General features: G+C 39.7%; 1 protein-coding gene across 1 annotated transcript in view; it reads right to left on the bottom strand.

Moving 5' to 3' along the window:
- CCDC175 (coiled-coil domain containing 175) overlaps window positions 1-10,336 on the bottom strand; it is a 60,384-nt gene extending 50,048 nt beyond the window's left edge. The window contains exons 1-4 of the mRNA XM_010363108.2: window positions 10,143-10,336; window positions 8,171-8,256; window positions 5,886-5,997; window positions 1,370-1,505 (exon numbers count right to left, since the gene is read on the bottom strand). Coding sequence (XP_010361410.1) covers window positions 1,370-1,505; window positions 5,886-5,997; window positions 8,171-8,256; window positions 10,143-10,299 — 491 coding nt within the window. The 5' untranslated portion in view covers window positions 10,300-10,336. The remainder of the gene's footprint in view (window positions 1-1,369; window positions 1,506-5,885; window positions 5,998-8,170; window positions 8,257-10,142) is intronic.
- Between the last annotated feature and the right edge of the window lie 2,924 nt (window positions 10,337-13,260).

Genomic DNA, 13,260 nt, shown 5'->3' with positions numbered 1-13,260 from the left:
TCTCCCAATGTGGTCAGGACCAGCAGCAGCAGCATCGCCTGAGAACTTGTCAGGAATGCTAATACTTATCCCCACCACACTCCTCCCAGATCTATTAAATCAGCAATTTTGGAAGCAAGTCCCAGTAATTTGTGTTTTAACAAGCCCTCCAGGTGATTCTGATGCAAGCTCAAGTTTGAGAATCACTGGTCTATAGGAATGTGACGCTGCTAACTGGTTGATATAAATATCTAGCTTGGGTTTTATTTTTCTTGCTATTAGTTTAGCAATTGTGGTTTCCTCTTCAGGAATAGGACTAGTTTAGGAATAGTCTAGTTTATGTAGCAGGCTCTGGCCATGGTGGCTAGCATGCACCATGCACAAATCTGTATTGTGAATCCCCAACAGGATTAGAGAATGTGGTATTTCTCAAACTTATGTAATCATGAACTTTCTCTTCTGTGGAGCATCTCCCAGCAGAGGTGTACTGAGAGCCTGGTTCGGGATCCATGTCCCTGGGCCCTGAGGTCTCTACCTGATTACTGATGCTTTGATATCTGGGGCACCCTCTGATAATTTTGGCTTCCCAAGAAGACTTTTTTTCCCCTATAATAAGGGCTCCCCTATAATAATTTCTCACTCTGGAAATCAACATGCTGATATTTATGATATTTATTAAAATTTATCAAATTTTCTCACGGGGTGAGTAATTCTTCAAGGGGTTCTATCTTTGAGAATATATCTCTTCCTTTCATGAGCTAGCAAAGAGTTGTGACCCCCATTTCACAGATGGAGAAAATGAGGCTCACTAAGGGGTATCAGATCTTGAGCTACAGGCAGTTTCATATATTATCTCATTTAATTACAGATAAAATCTGGAACCCTGTCCTGGGAACCAGCCTCATCCTCAGTCCTCCAGCGGGTTACAAATATGACTAAATATCTTCAATGAACTGAACTAGATACAATAGGTCTGTTTTGACATTAGATTTATAATATAATCCCTGCAAGATTTCTTACTTTGGTGGTGGGGGTTTGTAAACTTAATTCTATGAAAATGAAAACTAAACCCACTAGGTGTCTACCTTTGGAGGTAGCAGTAGAGGTAGTGTGTGATTTACAAACAGTAGTTGCTGCTGAGAAGCTAGATTGCCTCTGAAATATTACAGGCCTCCTGGCTGCTGTGGTTGAAGATTTTCTGCTCTCCTCCTCAGCCCTCTGTGGCCATCACCTTCCCTACCCCATCAGCCTGGGTCATCTCCTACAACCCATCTTCACCTCTCAACTTGCCCTGCCCCAGTTCAGATCAGACAGTAAACCCCTCCCGACAATTTTCCCACTCCAGCCATAGACACCTACTCCCTCAAATATTGAATATAAGAATACCTACCCCAGAGCTTCATTATATTCTTTCAGGTCAGTTATTTTCTTCTTCAGAAGCTCTATTTCATTTTCTGTCCTTGTAATTCTCATTTTTATTGTATTTATCTCAAAAAGATTTAATCTGCGAGCGTCTCTGACACATTCTTCAAAGTAAGTGGAAATGTTACTACATTATTTGAGGAAGAGCACAATTGTAGATACTGACTTTCATGAAAAAAAAGTCTTTCTTTGAAATATTCTTTTAATAATGTTTTTGAGAATCAAGTACCTCTTACTCCCTTGGTCCCTCTCAATGTTACCTACTAATTATTTCTCTTATTTCTGCTGCTGTTATGGTAACCAGCTTTCTGTGGGCTTAGATCAACTTCAGACAGGTGTAGTCTGATAGTCCCTGATTCCTGCCCATTCCATGCACTTCTCACCTCCTGCCTAGGACTTCTGCAATTTCTATGTGGGACTTCTTTATGCACCCACACCCATGCATGTATAACCCAGAAGTACAAGAGGTAGGGCAAGCATCAGACCAATGATAGACAGGAGCCGGTGCATAAATATTTCTCCCTCTCTCACACTGATAGATGGTCCTGAGAAGAAGTAACACTGGGTCTTGGGGGCTTCTTCTCATAATTAATTAGTTTCAGTTAGCAGCAGGCAACATCATAATCCACCTCATATTGGCTCTCCCTTGTCCTCTGTTTTGGTCTCCTTATCCCATCCTTCTCTTTGGATTCTACTCCCTAATAAAATAATAATGCAAAAGCCAATGCCTCAGGTTCTGCTTTTTGGGAGAATCCAATGTATTAAAGAAACAATTATTCATCCATAAATAATAAGTCAGTATAATCACATATGACTTCAAAGGATTAGCTCAGTGTATGACAGATGGTCAATATGCATGAATTTTTGAACACTGCTGTTTAGGAAGGTGCTGGACTAACTACTCATTTCTACACAACAGACTCCCTAGAAACTAGCTGGTAGCTCTCCTGAGAGAGCTAGGGAATTTTTTTTCTAGGCTACTGATTAAATTGCTTGTTGCAGCAGGCCTTCTCAAACTTTGTCTCTCAAATACGCACATACATCATTTGGAGATCTTGTTAAAATGCAGCTTCTGATACAGCGGGTCTAGGGTGGGCCCAGAGATTCTGTATTTCCTCACAAGCTCTTACATGTTGCTTATGCTACTGAACCAAAGACCACACTTTGAGTAGCAAGGACTTATGACATAAGACCAACTAAATTTACATGGTTAACCATTTAGCATGTATCAAGGACCTTATAAGCTATTATGGTATTTTCCCCCTTCTAAAATATGTTTTTCTGATTATAAAAGCAACCCAATCTAAAAACTAAAGAACAGCAAACAACGACAACAAAAAACACTCTTAATTCTACCTTTGGTGCAGATTCTTCTAAATCTGATTTTCTTTTCCTGCACATATAGTTTGTTGTATTTTCCCTGTCAAACTAGATTAACACCAAGCATATTGTTTTAAACCCACTCTATCAGTCAGGGTCCAATTAGGAGATAGAAATCTCACAGTAAATTGAAAAGGGAAAGTTTAATAGAATAAATTATTAACTACAACAGAGGATTAGAGTAATTAGAGGATTAGGGAATGGGTGGTAAGAAGTGAAGAGAACTTGAAAGCATTCAGAAACAGCAGACATAAGGAATAGCCACCATCCCTAGGGCTGAGATACAGTGCTCGAGGAAACAGCACCTTGAGACCTGGGAGCTAGGCCTCATTAGGGAGGCTGTGTCTCATTAGATGGCAAAGAAGTTCATGAAATGCTGGGCTGATAGAACTTGCTGGAAATCTGCTCTCTGGGAGTGTTAGGGGTCCCTGCCCACAGAGAGGTGCCATACTTCAGAACTCACTGCAAAACTACCCAAGGGGGAGCCAGAGAAGCTCTTCATGAAGAGGTGCCTCATTGGTAGTTGAAGCTACCCAAGGGGTACTGGGGGAAGCTGCTGGGCATTGTGGACTGCTGGATGCTGCAGGACCATGGCCTGGAGAAGCTGCACTCACCGTTAAGAGTCAGCCAAGTTGAGCACACTGGAACCAGGAAGAGAACCCCTTCCTCCTCCATATCCCTCCTATGCCCTCTGTGGACAAAGCTGAACATTGTGCCAGCTGGTAAAGGGGAAAATTTACAGGGTCCAGCTTCCTTATCACAAAGTAGAGGCAATAAATGGCTAACTGGAAAATCTACCTTTTATTTTTTTACTTATTAAGACCACTGTTTTTAAGTTGGGCTCTCTGGGAAACAGATTATAAAATGTGTGTGTAGAGCATTTATTGGGTAGTGCTCTGAGAAACATCTCTTTGAAGGAAATGAAAGGCTGGGCAGAGGAGGAGGTTAAACTGTGATGAGCTTTGGAGCTATGATCATGCTGTGGAGTTGTTCTACACTGAGGCAAGGAGCCAGGCCTTTGTACCCTCATAGTGAACAATCATGAGTGGAGGTGGCAGGCACTAGGGAGAGTATAACTTGGAGTGAAGCTTCTCTCTTCTGTTTTTGTTTGTTTGTTTGTTTTTGTTTTGAGATGAAGTCTCGCCCTGTCACCCAAGCTGGAGTACAGTGGTGCGATCTTGGCTCACTGCAACCTCTGCCTCCCGGGTTCAAGCGATTCTCCTGCCTCAGTCTCCTGAGTAGCTGGGATTACAGGCATGCGCCACCACTCCTGGCTAATTGTTTTTTGTACTTTTAGTACAGATGGGGTTTCACTATGTTGGCCAGGCTGGTCTCAAACTCCTGACCTTGTGATCCACCCGCCTCAGCCTCCCAAAGTGCTGGGATTACAGGCGTTAAGGTACCGCACTCAGTCCCTTCTCTCTTTTGTTGAAGGTAATTCCTGGAGAAGAACTCAACTGTGAGCCTCAGTCAATATACCTGGCATCTGGAGAAATAAAGTTTGACCCTTACCCCAAATACAAAATTTACCTCAAAAAAAAAAAAAAAAAAAAAAAAAAAAGAATTGAAGACCTAAACATAAGAGCTTAAACTGTAACACTCTTAGAATAAAACATAGAGAAAAGCTTCATGGCATTGAATTTGACAATGATTTCTTGACTGCATCAAAATTTAAAACTTTTGTGCTTCAAAGGTCACTATCAACAGAGTGAAAAGGCAACCCATGGAATGGGAAAAAAATTTGCAAATCATGTATCTAATCAGTGGTTAACATTCAGAGTACATAAAGAACTCCTACAACTCAACAACGAAATCGAACCTGATTAAAAGATGGATAAAGGACCTGAATAGACATTTCTCCCAAGAAGATGTACCAACGGCCAATGAGCAGACAAAAAGAAGCTCAACATCTCTAATCACGGGGGAAATGCAAATCAAATCACAATAAGATAACACTTCACAGCCACTTGGAGAGTGATCAGAAAAATCACAAACACAAAAATCTGGAAAATAACAAGTACTGGCAAGGATGTAGAGATACTGGAACCCTTGTGCATTGTTGGTGGAAACACAAAATGGGGCAGCCACTGTTGAAAACAGCAAGGCAGATCTTCAAAATATTGAATATATGACTCTGTAAGATCTGACCCCAGTAAAAAAAAAAAAAAAAAAAAGAATGTACAATTACCATACAATCTAGCAATTCTGCTTATGCATAAATATACAAACAAACAAACAAAATGAAAGCAGGGACTTGGATACAGGTGAAGTATCCCTAATCCAAAAATCTGAAAACTGAAATGCTCCAAAGAACATTTCTTTTGAGCATAATTTTGGAAATGCTCCAAAACCCCAAACCTATTGAGGACCTACATTATGATCAAAGGAAATGCTCAATGAAGCATTTCAGATTTATGGATTAGGGATGTTCAACTGGAAAGTATAATGCAAATTCAAAAAAAAAAATCAGAAATTGGAAACATACCTAGTCACAACTGTTTTGGATAAGTGGTGCTCAACTTGTATTTGGATACCTATGTTCATAACAGCGTTATTCACAACAGCTAAAAGATGGGAGCAACCCAAGTGACAATTTGCAGATGAAATGGATAAGGAAATGTGATAGATACAAACAATGAGATATTATTCAGCCTTAAAAAGAAAGGCAGTTCTGACACATACAACAGTATGAATGAACCTTGAAGATATTATGCTCGGTGAAGGAAGCCGGTCATGAGGACAAATACTGTATGATACTACTTATATGAGGTAGCCAGAGTAGCCAAAACTCAGAGACAGAAAGTAGAATGATGGTTTAGGCCAGCCAAGTTGCCTAATTTAATTGGATAAATACCAATTTGGAATGGGCTGATCCATTTATCTATAGTCTATTTAGAAACAAAATTATATAAATTCAACTGTTATATATACTATTTCCACTTAAAATATAAGAGAAAGTTATTATGGAGTTTACTGTGTTTGTGTCATGTATGCTTTCTAGCTATATCTTACATGAGCAATAACTATGAAACTTATCTTGTTGAAAGTATTTCATTCTATTAGAAGATCAACTAAATTTCTAGAGTTGATAACCTCAAAAGTACCTTTCAATTCCCTCTTAATGCTACTGGGAAGAGTTTCCAATAGATAGTATAGTTTGTTGAGTTCCATGCTTTCAATCTCCAACAGATCGATTGTGGCTTTTCTCATTTCTTCCTGAAAATTTAAATTACATTTTTAAAAAGTTAAGACACTAAAATAGTAAGATCGATTTCCTAAACAATGCCCTATAAATGTTTTCAGGGGTCAAAATATAATTGCATTAAATATCTTCTACCATTATTTTTATTTGGAACAGACACTGGGAAAAGTAGCTACAGTCACTATTTAAGGTGTCTGTTAATTTATCTCTTACTTTCTATTGATTTTATTCTACTGAGAAATTATCTTTTCTTTATGAGTATCTGTTTCTTATATGCAATTTCAATCCATTTAAAAGGAAAGATGCTAACAAAAATGGTAATATTGAGAAAGAAAGCTACTTATTAAAATATGGAAATTGCCTATGAAAATATGCTTAGCTATAAAGAGAACAATGGTTTTCTCATACACACCTACAAACCCAAACAAATAGGTAAAGCTGTTATTATTACTTTTAGGTGAGGCTACTTTAAGAAAGGAAACACTGCTGATAAATCAGTTGGTGGGAAAAAATAAATAAATCATCTTTTAAATAAACTGTCATAATAGCTATAGCTATTTTATGATCTGAGAACCTGCCATTATATTTTATGAATTATAAAAAGTAGACTCTATAATTACATATATAGCATGATCACTTTTCTGTAAAAAATGAAATTCAGTGTAGTCATCACCTATACCCTGAAAGTAGAAAGTATATTCATCAGCATTAATTGTGATTATTTTAATGTGGTCCTTTTGCTTATCTATTTTTTTCTAAATTTTTCAGAGTCAACATGTATTACTTTTATAATAATGAACATTTATTACTTTTAAAAATAAAAGGATTGATCTCTGTTTTTTTTTTTTTTTTTGAAATGGAATCTCGCTCTGTTGACCAGGCTGGAGTGCAGTAGGGCAATCTCAGCTCACTGCAACCTCTGCTTCCTGGGTTCAAGCGATTTCTCCTACCAGCCTCCCCAAGTAGCTAGAATTACTGGCTCCTGCCACCATGCCAGGCTAATTTTTGTATTTTTAGTAGAGATGGAGTTTTGCCATGTCTTGGCCAGGCTAGTCTCGAACTCCTGACCTCAAGTGATCCACCAGTCTCAGCCTCCCGGAGTGCTGGGATTACAGGCATGAGCCACCACACCCAGCCTGATCTCTGTTTTTTAAGAGATTTCACAGCTCAGATATTAAATGAATACAGACTAGATACTTTAACCACAATAAATATTTTGGCCCCTTAAAATCCTAGTGAAAGACATAACTGAAAGAAAGAACCAAGCAGGGAAAAATGTTTCCACAGCACCACAGTGCTGCACAACACACATGATCCCTAAGTGTTTACATGTATCTACTCAATTAAGTAGGATTGTAAATTATGATTATGTAGTATAGCTATATATATATGTGTGTATGTGTGTGTGTGTATAATATGAAATATAAAGTAATAAGAGTTTTATCAGCAGTCTGTGGATTCAAACTCATTTACAGCCATATTTCTACATTTTTAGCAATTTGATATGTAGTAGATTCTTATTCAATATTTTTAAATAAAATGGAGAGCCTTCGCCATTCTGACTGTGCCAAGGAAGCATTGTCAATATCATCCCTGGCCGAAAAGAGATGTCTGTGACACCTCAGAAGGAAATTCTTTAAATATTTCTTCAACATATCTTTGATAGGGGCCAGATAAGTGTAATTGAAAGAGTTTCTCTTTGTTTTCACTAACAGTACAGTCTACTTCAGTGAAACATATGTCAAATAATCTTTGACCAGTTATGCAAGGAATTGCTTATAGAGAACTGAGTTAATTATCACCAAGCTTGCAATTTATTCCAGAGATTGTGTGTGTGTTTGTTTTAAGGAATGCTTATATATTGGTGTCCCAAGCATTTGCCTATGTGGTTCACCTCTTAACTGAACCCTATTATCACCCACATTGCTTTCTCTAAATGAGCTTGCCCTCATCCACAGTCATAAGCCCATAATTTAGTTTTCTCCATGGAAAATCCAGTAACAATCCACAGTTGATCAATAATTATGCAAATACTTACAAAATTGAGAGAAAAATATGTTTAAGTTCAAGATAACTATATTCTCTAGTCATCTACTTAATACTTTGAACAGAATTGGTGCTAAATGAAAGTTTGATGAAGAAATATGTGGAAGATTGAAGAAATGGTTCTTATAGATAATACAATACCAATTTCTTAACAGCTACAGCAATGTCCTTAAGAAAGATCTTAGCTTCTTCATTACATTTAAAATAGTCACTTTGCAGTGATCGTTCTGAAAAAAAATTAGAAAAAAAAGATATCTTATTTATCTATCCAAATTCTACTTAACCTTTTATGATCTAGCTCAAATACTTACTTGGTTGGGAGTTACATCTTCAATCTCCGAATTTTTATTGTACATTACACTAATCTCTTTTGTACTTATTTCTTATTCCATAATGTTATAATTTAGGTATATATTTTATGCTCCTTGAGGACAAATGTGCTGGAGATTTACATATTGATATTTTATAACTCCTACTCAGGGCAAGAAGGTGTAATGATTTTTTTTTCCCTGTGAAATATGTTCTGAGTGTCTAGATATTATTAACAGAAAAATGTATTTGTACATAAGTACTAGGGTTGCAATGGCATGCTGATCTAGAGATCAAGTATGAAGAGAGTTGAAGGTTCTAGCTCTGTCATTGACAATGACCTCAGATACATGTGAATAATTTAGGTCTTAATAACTTTAGATCTCCTCAGTGGTTAACATTCTTTTTTTTTATTTTATTTTTTTATTTTTTTGAGACGGAGCCTCGCTCGGTCGCCCAGACTGGAGTGCAGTGGCGCGATCTCAGCTCACTGCAACCTCCGCCTCCTGGGTTCAACCGATTCTCCTGCCTCAGCCTCCTGAGTAGCTGGGATTACAGACGTGCGTCACCACGCCCAGCTAATTTTTTGTATTTTTAGTAGAGACAGGGTTTCACCATGTTGGCCAGGCTGGTCTCAAACTCCTGAACTCAGGTATCCACCTGCCTCGGCCTTCCAAAGTGCTGGGATTACAGGCGTGAGCCCCCGCGCCCGGCCAGCATTCTTCACGATAACATTCACCCAAGCATATTTGCCAAGAATTGTGAAATTAACTTAGTGCATTTAAGGAGGAAAATAAAAACTATCCCAAATTAATAGTAACATTGTAACATAAATCAATACGATTATCTTGAAGAAATGGGATGATTCTAGTGAAGCACTGAAATGTTTTGTTGTTTGGCCTAAACGGTTTTTGCACTGACCAAGAAACACCCTTTCTTGGATTACATGTATCTACTCAATTAAGTAGGATTGTAAATTATGATTATGTAGTATAGCTATATATATATGTGTGTATGTGTGTGTGTGTATAATATGAAATATAAAGTAATAAGAGTTTTATCAGCAGTCTGTGGATTCAAACTCATTTACAGCCATATTTCTACATTTTTAGCAATTTGATATGTAGTAGATTCTTATTCAATATTTTTAAATAAAATGGAGAGCCTTCGCCATTCTGACTGTGCCAAGGAAGCATTGTCAATATCATCCCTGGCCGAAAAGAGATGTCTGTGACACCTCAGAAGTTAAGTTTAAGTGACTTGATTACAGGTTCAGCTTTCTAACTGAAAAAGATTTTAACCTGGCCCCATCCAAGGTAATTTTCTATTAGAATCTCCTAAACAACCTTTTACATCTAATTTTTCTTGCTTAACACAACAGGAGCCTCTTAAACACTCCCTTTCCTATTTGCTTGTTAAATTCTCCAGTTTGCCATGGCAAAATGTGGGAGGATGTTAACTTGGAAAGGCAGGAAGAGAACTGAAATAGAAGGCATAATCTAAATGCAGGTGTGTACTCAGGTCGCAGGCATAGGGCAGTGGCTTGGGAGTCCCGGATTTGTCACCAACCACTATTGAGGGTTGAGCGAAGTCGCCCCAGCTGCGCTAGAGCAGGAGAGCTGGGCACTTGGTCCCACCCGCCAGCTCTCTCTCCCCAGCCTCCAAGGAGCGGGGAGAAGGCTCTGCCCTGGCCAGTGATGCCCTGGTTCCGGGAGGAGAGTCCCCCGCTCAGGGTTCCCGCTGAGCCCCTCCTAGGCGCCACCTCTGAGGAGACGTCCCTTCCAGCGCCCGAGGGGCGTCTCACCCACAACAAACAGCTGCTCCAGCGCCTCGACCGCGACGGAGGAGCCCAGGGTGGAGGGGAAAGTGCATAATTCCAGGGAGCGGCCGGTGGAGACGGCGGCCGCCTGCACCAGCTTCTCGCCAGCGCCCCGCCCTGGGGTCCAGGGGCTCAGGGCCATTTTGCCGTTCTAGCTGAGTTCCTCCTAAGCCAGACCCAAGGATTGCCGGTTGCCACGGGCAACGAGGACGCCGATGTCCTGGGGCGCCCCCTCGTGGCCCGCACCTCTAGTAGGTACTTGCCTGGTTCTCTAGTTTTATTCACAATAATTAAGCAGTCTGGGAAGAATGACTCTCTCTTTAGCTAACTTTTCCCCCTTTCAATTTCCATTTCGTTAGTTCAGGCCTGTGTCTTTTTTTGTGGAGCACTGGAATCATGATAATGATCACTTCTGAGCGCATCTTTGTGCCGGGTACTGTCGGATAACCTTTATATACAGTAGCTCACTTAATCTTCACAAGAACTTTGTGAGCAGGCACTTTTAATACCTCCACTTTTACAGACAAGTAAACTGAGGCGCGGGCGACTAAATGAACTGCTCAAGACCACAAGAGGATAATATTGGATTTAAATTGACGTCTGAGCCGGGCGAGGCGGCTCACACGTGTAATCCCAGGCACTTTACGAGGCCAAAGTGGGATCACCTGTGGTCAGGAATTCAAGACCAGCCTGATCAACATGGTGAAACCCCGTCTCTACTAAAAATACAAAAATTAGCCTGGCGTGGTGGTGCGTGCCTATAGTCCCAACTACTCAGGAGGCTGAGGCAGGAGAATCGCTTGAACCGGGAGGAAAAGTTGTAGTGAACCGAGATGGCGCCATTGCACTCCAGCCTGGGCAACAAGAGCTAAACTCCATCTCAAAATATAAAATAAAATAAAATAAAATAAATAAATAAATAAAATGTGAAGTCTGTATGAATCTTTCTACTATGCTACAAAACCTTCTTTTTTTTTTTTTTTTTTTTTTTTTTTTTTTTTTTTGAGGCGGAGTCTCTCTCTGTCGCCCGGACTGGAGTGCAATGGCCAGATCTCAGCTCACTGCAAGCTCCGCCTCCCGGGTTTACGCCATTCTCCTGCCTCAGCCTCCCGAGTCGCTGGGACTACAGGCGCCCGCCACCTCGCCCGGCTAGTTTTTGTATTTTTAGTAGAGACGGGGTTTCACCGTGTTAGCCAGGATGGTCTCGATCTCCTGACCTCGTGATCCGCCCGTCTCGGCCTCCCAAAGTGCTGGGATTACAGGCTTGAGCCACCGCGCCCGGCCCAAAACCTTCTTTTTTACTCCTTTAGAACTTTCCTTGTATTTAGTATATCACTGAGCTCATTTTGCCTTGAATCATAGTGATTTTTTTCCGTCTTCTCATCGAACTGTGAGCTCTGTGATGACAGGGACAGGAGGATGTTATTCATTTTTCTATGCACCTCCAAAATTCAGCTTAGCATGAGGCTCAGTTTGAATCTGTTAGTTACTTTTCCTCTGGTGGGTTAGAGAGAAGCAAAGGTGATTCAACCCTCCTCTTCTTTTCTCTACAGATGGCAAAACTGAAATTAGAATGATAGTAACAATGATAATAGCTATCACTTGTTAAATACTTATTTTGTTCCATGCACTGTTTTACATACTTTGCAGTACCCCATTTAACCCTCACGAATAATCTTTTGAGCTAGGTATTATTGCCTGCTTTGCAAATGAGGGCACTGAGCTACATCCTGAACCACTGTGCAACACTGCCTTGGAGGGGTCACAGCATATCAGTAGCAGAACTAGTTCTAGAATCCAGGCCTCCTTCATCCAGGGAGAGCCATATTTTGGCGTCGGACATCGCCCTGGACAACATCCTCCTTTTTTGCTGGATTTGGTCTATTAGTATTCAAATCTGCTCCTGCCCTTCTGGGCCCTCCTCTGTGTGGCAGGAGCAAGAAGACTGGATATGAAATTTCTTGGATGTCCTTGCCAGCTGTTTTCTTGGTAAGTTCCACTAATGGGAAACACTGGTGGGAGATTAGAAGGCCAAGAAAGCCTGCTATTTTTGCCTCCAGAAGTGGTAGTTTCAGGCTACAGTCGACTGTAGGTCCCAGCAGTTTTGGTGGCTCTAGAGGTGGCAGGAATAGGAGCCGGTGACTCCAGCAGTCTCCAGCTGCTCGGCACTAAATGTGAGCTTGTGTGTGTACAGCACAGGTATTATGGCGGCTCTGATATCTGGGGTCTTCTTTATCTTCTTACCCTTTGGCTTCTATAGCCCTTGTAACAAATTCCTTGTGATATACTTCTCTCTTCTGGAAATATCTAGATTGGACTACTTCAAGGCAATCCTTATGCTGTCACCAGAAGACTCTTCCTACTCATCACCTCATTTGGATCACATTGCTCTCCATTATCTATGAATAAAGGCTAATCTTAAGGGGGCATTTTGTGTCCTCCCCACTTACTGGATTTGTTATAGATTTTCTGAATTTTTACATTTCTCTATTTCCCTTCATGTCTCTAATAGTTTCTTTTTCCCTGAACTTTGTAAGAAAGTTACATGTACATACACATACATATGTATAAAGTGGGAAAAGCAAGTTGAAAAAGAAATGTATTCAATTAATATTTAATTTTTACAAATTAAATGTTTTGTGAAAAACGATCAGCTTCTACCTTGTCTCATGGTTCCTTTTATGTGGGATGCCCTGTGCAAAATTCAGCTATAATTTTTCAAAACAAACTTTATTAATTCTGAAACAGAAAACTAGGCAAACAACATGAATCAGCACTTAACAAAAGGAAAAAATTCCAAGAAACATATTGAAAGAACATTTATCCTCAATAGCATTCAAAGAAAAATAATACTCTCATTTCCTCATAACATTAAGATTAAAAAGAATAATACTTCAAAATATCGATACTGGGAATATGCATACTATCTGAAGGACAATTTGGAAATTTGTATAAGGAGCCTTGGCATACAGTAATTCTTCTAAGAACTGTTCTTAAAGAAATAACCACAGGTTTGTCCATGGACATAGGTGTGAACTCATTTATTGCAGTCCTGTTTTAAATAGTGAAAAATAGCCCAAATGATCTACAGTAGGACACTGTT

The sequence above is a fragment of the Rhinopithecus roxellana genome, chromosome 5 (assembly GCF_007565055.1).
Source record: "Rhinopithecus roxellana isolate Shanxi Qingling chromosome 5, ASM756505v1, whole genome shotgun sequence".
Classification (NCBI taxonomy): domain Eukaryota; kingdom Metazoa; phylum Chordata; class Mammalia; order Primates; family Cercopithecidae; genus Rhinopithecus; species Rhinopithecus roxellana.
This window is presented reverse-complemented; position numbering and strand designations above follow the sequence as displayed.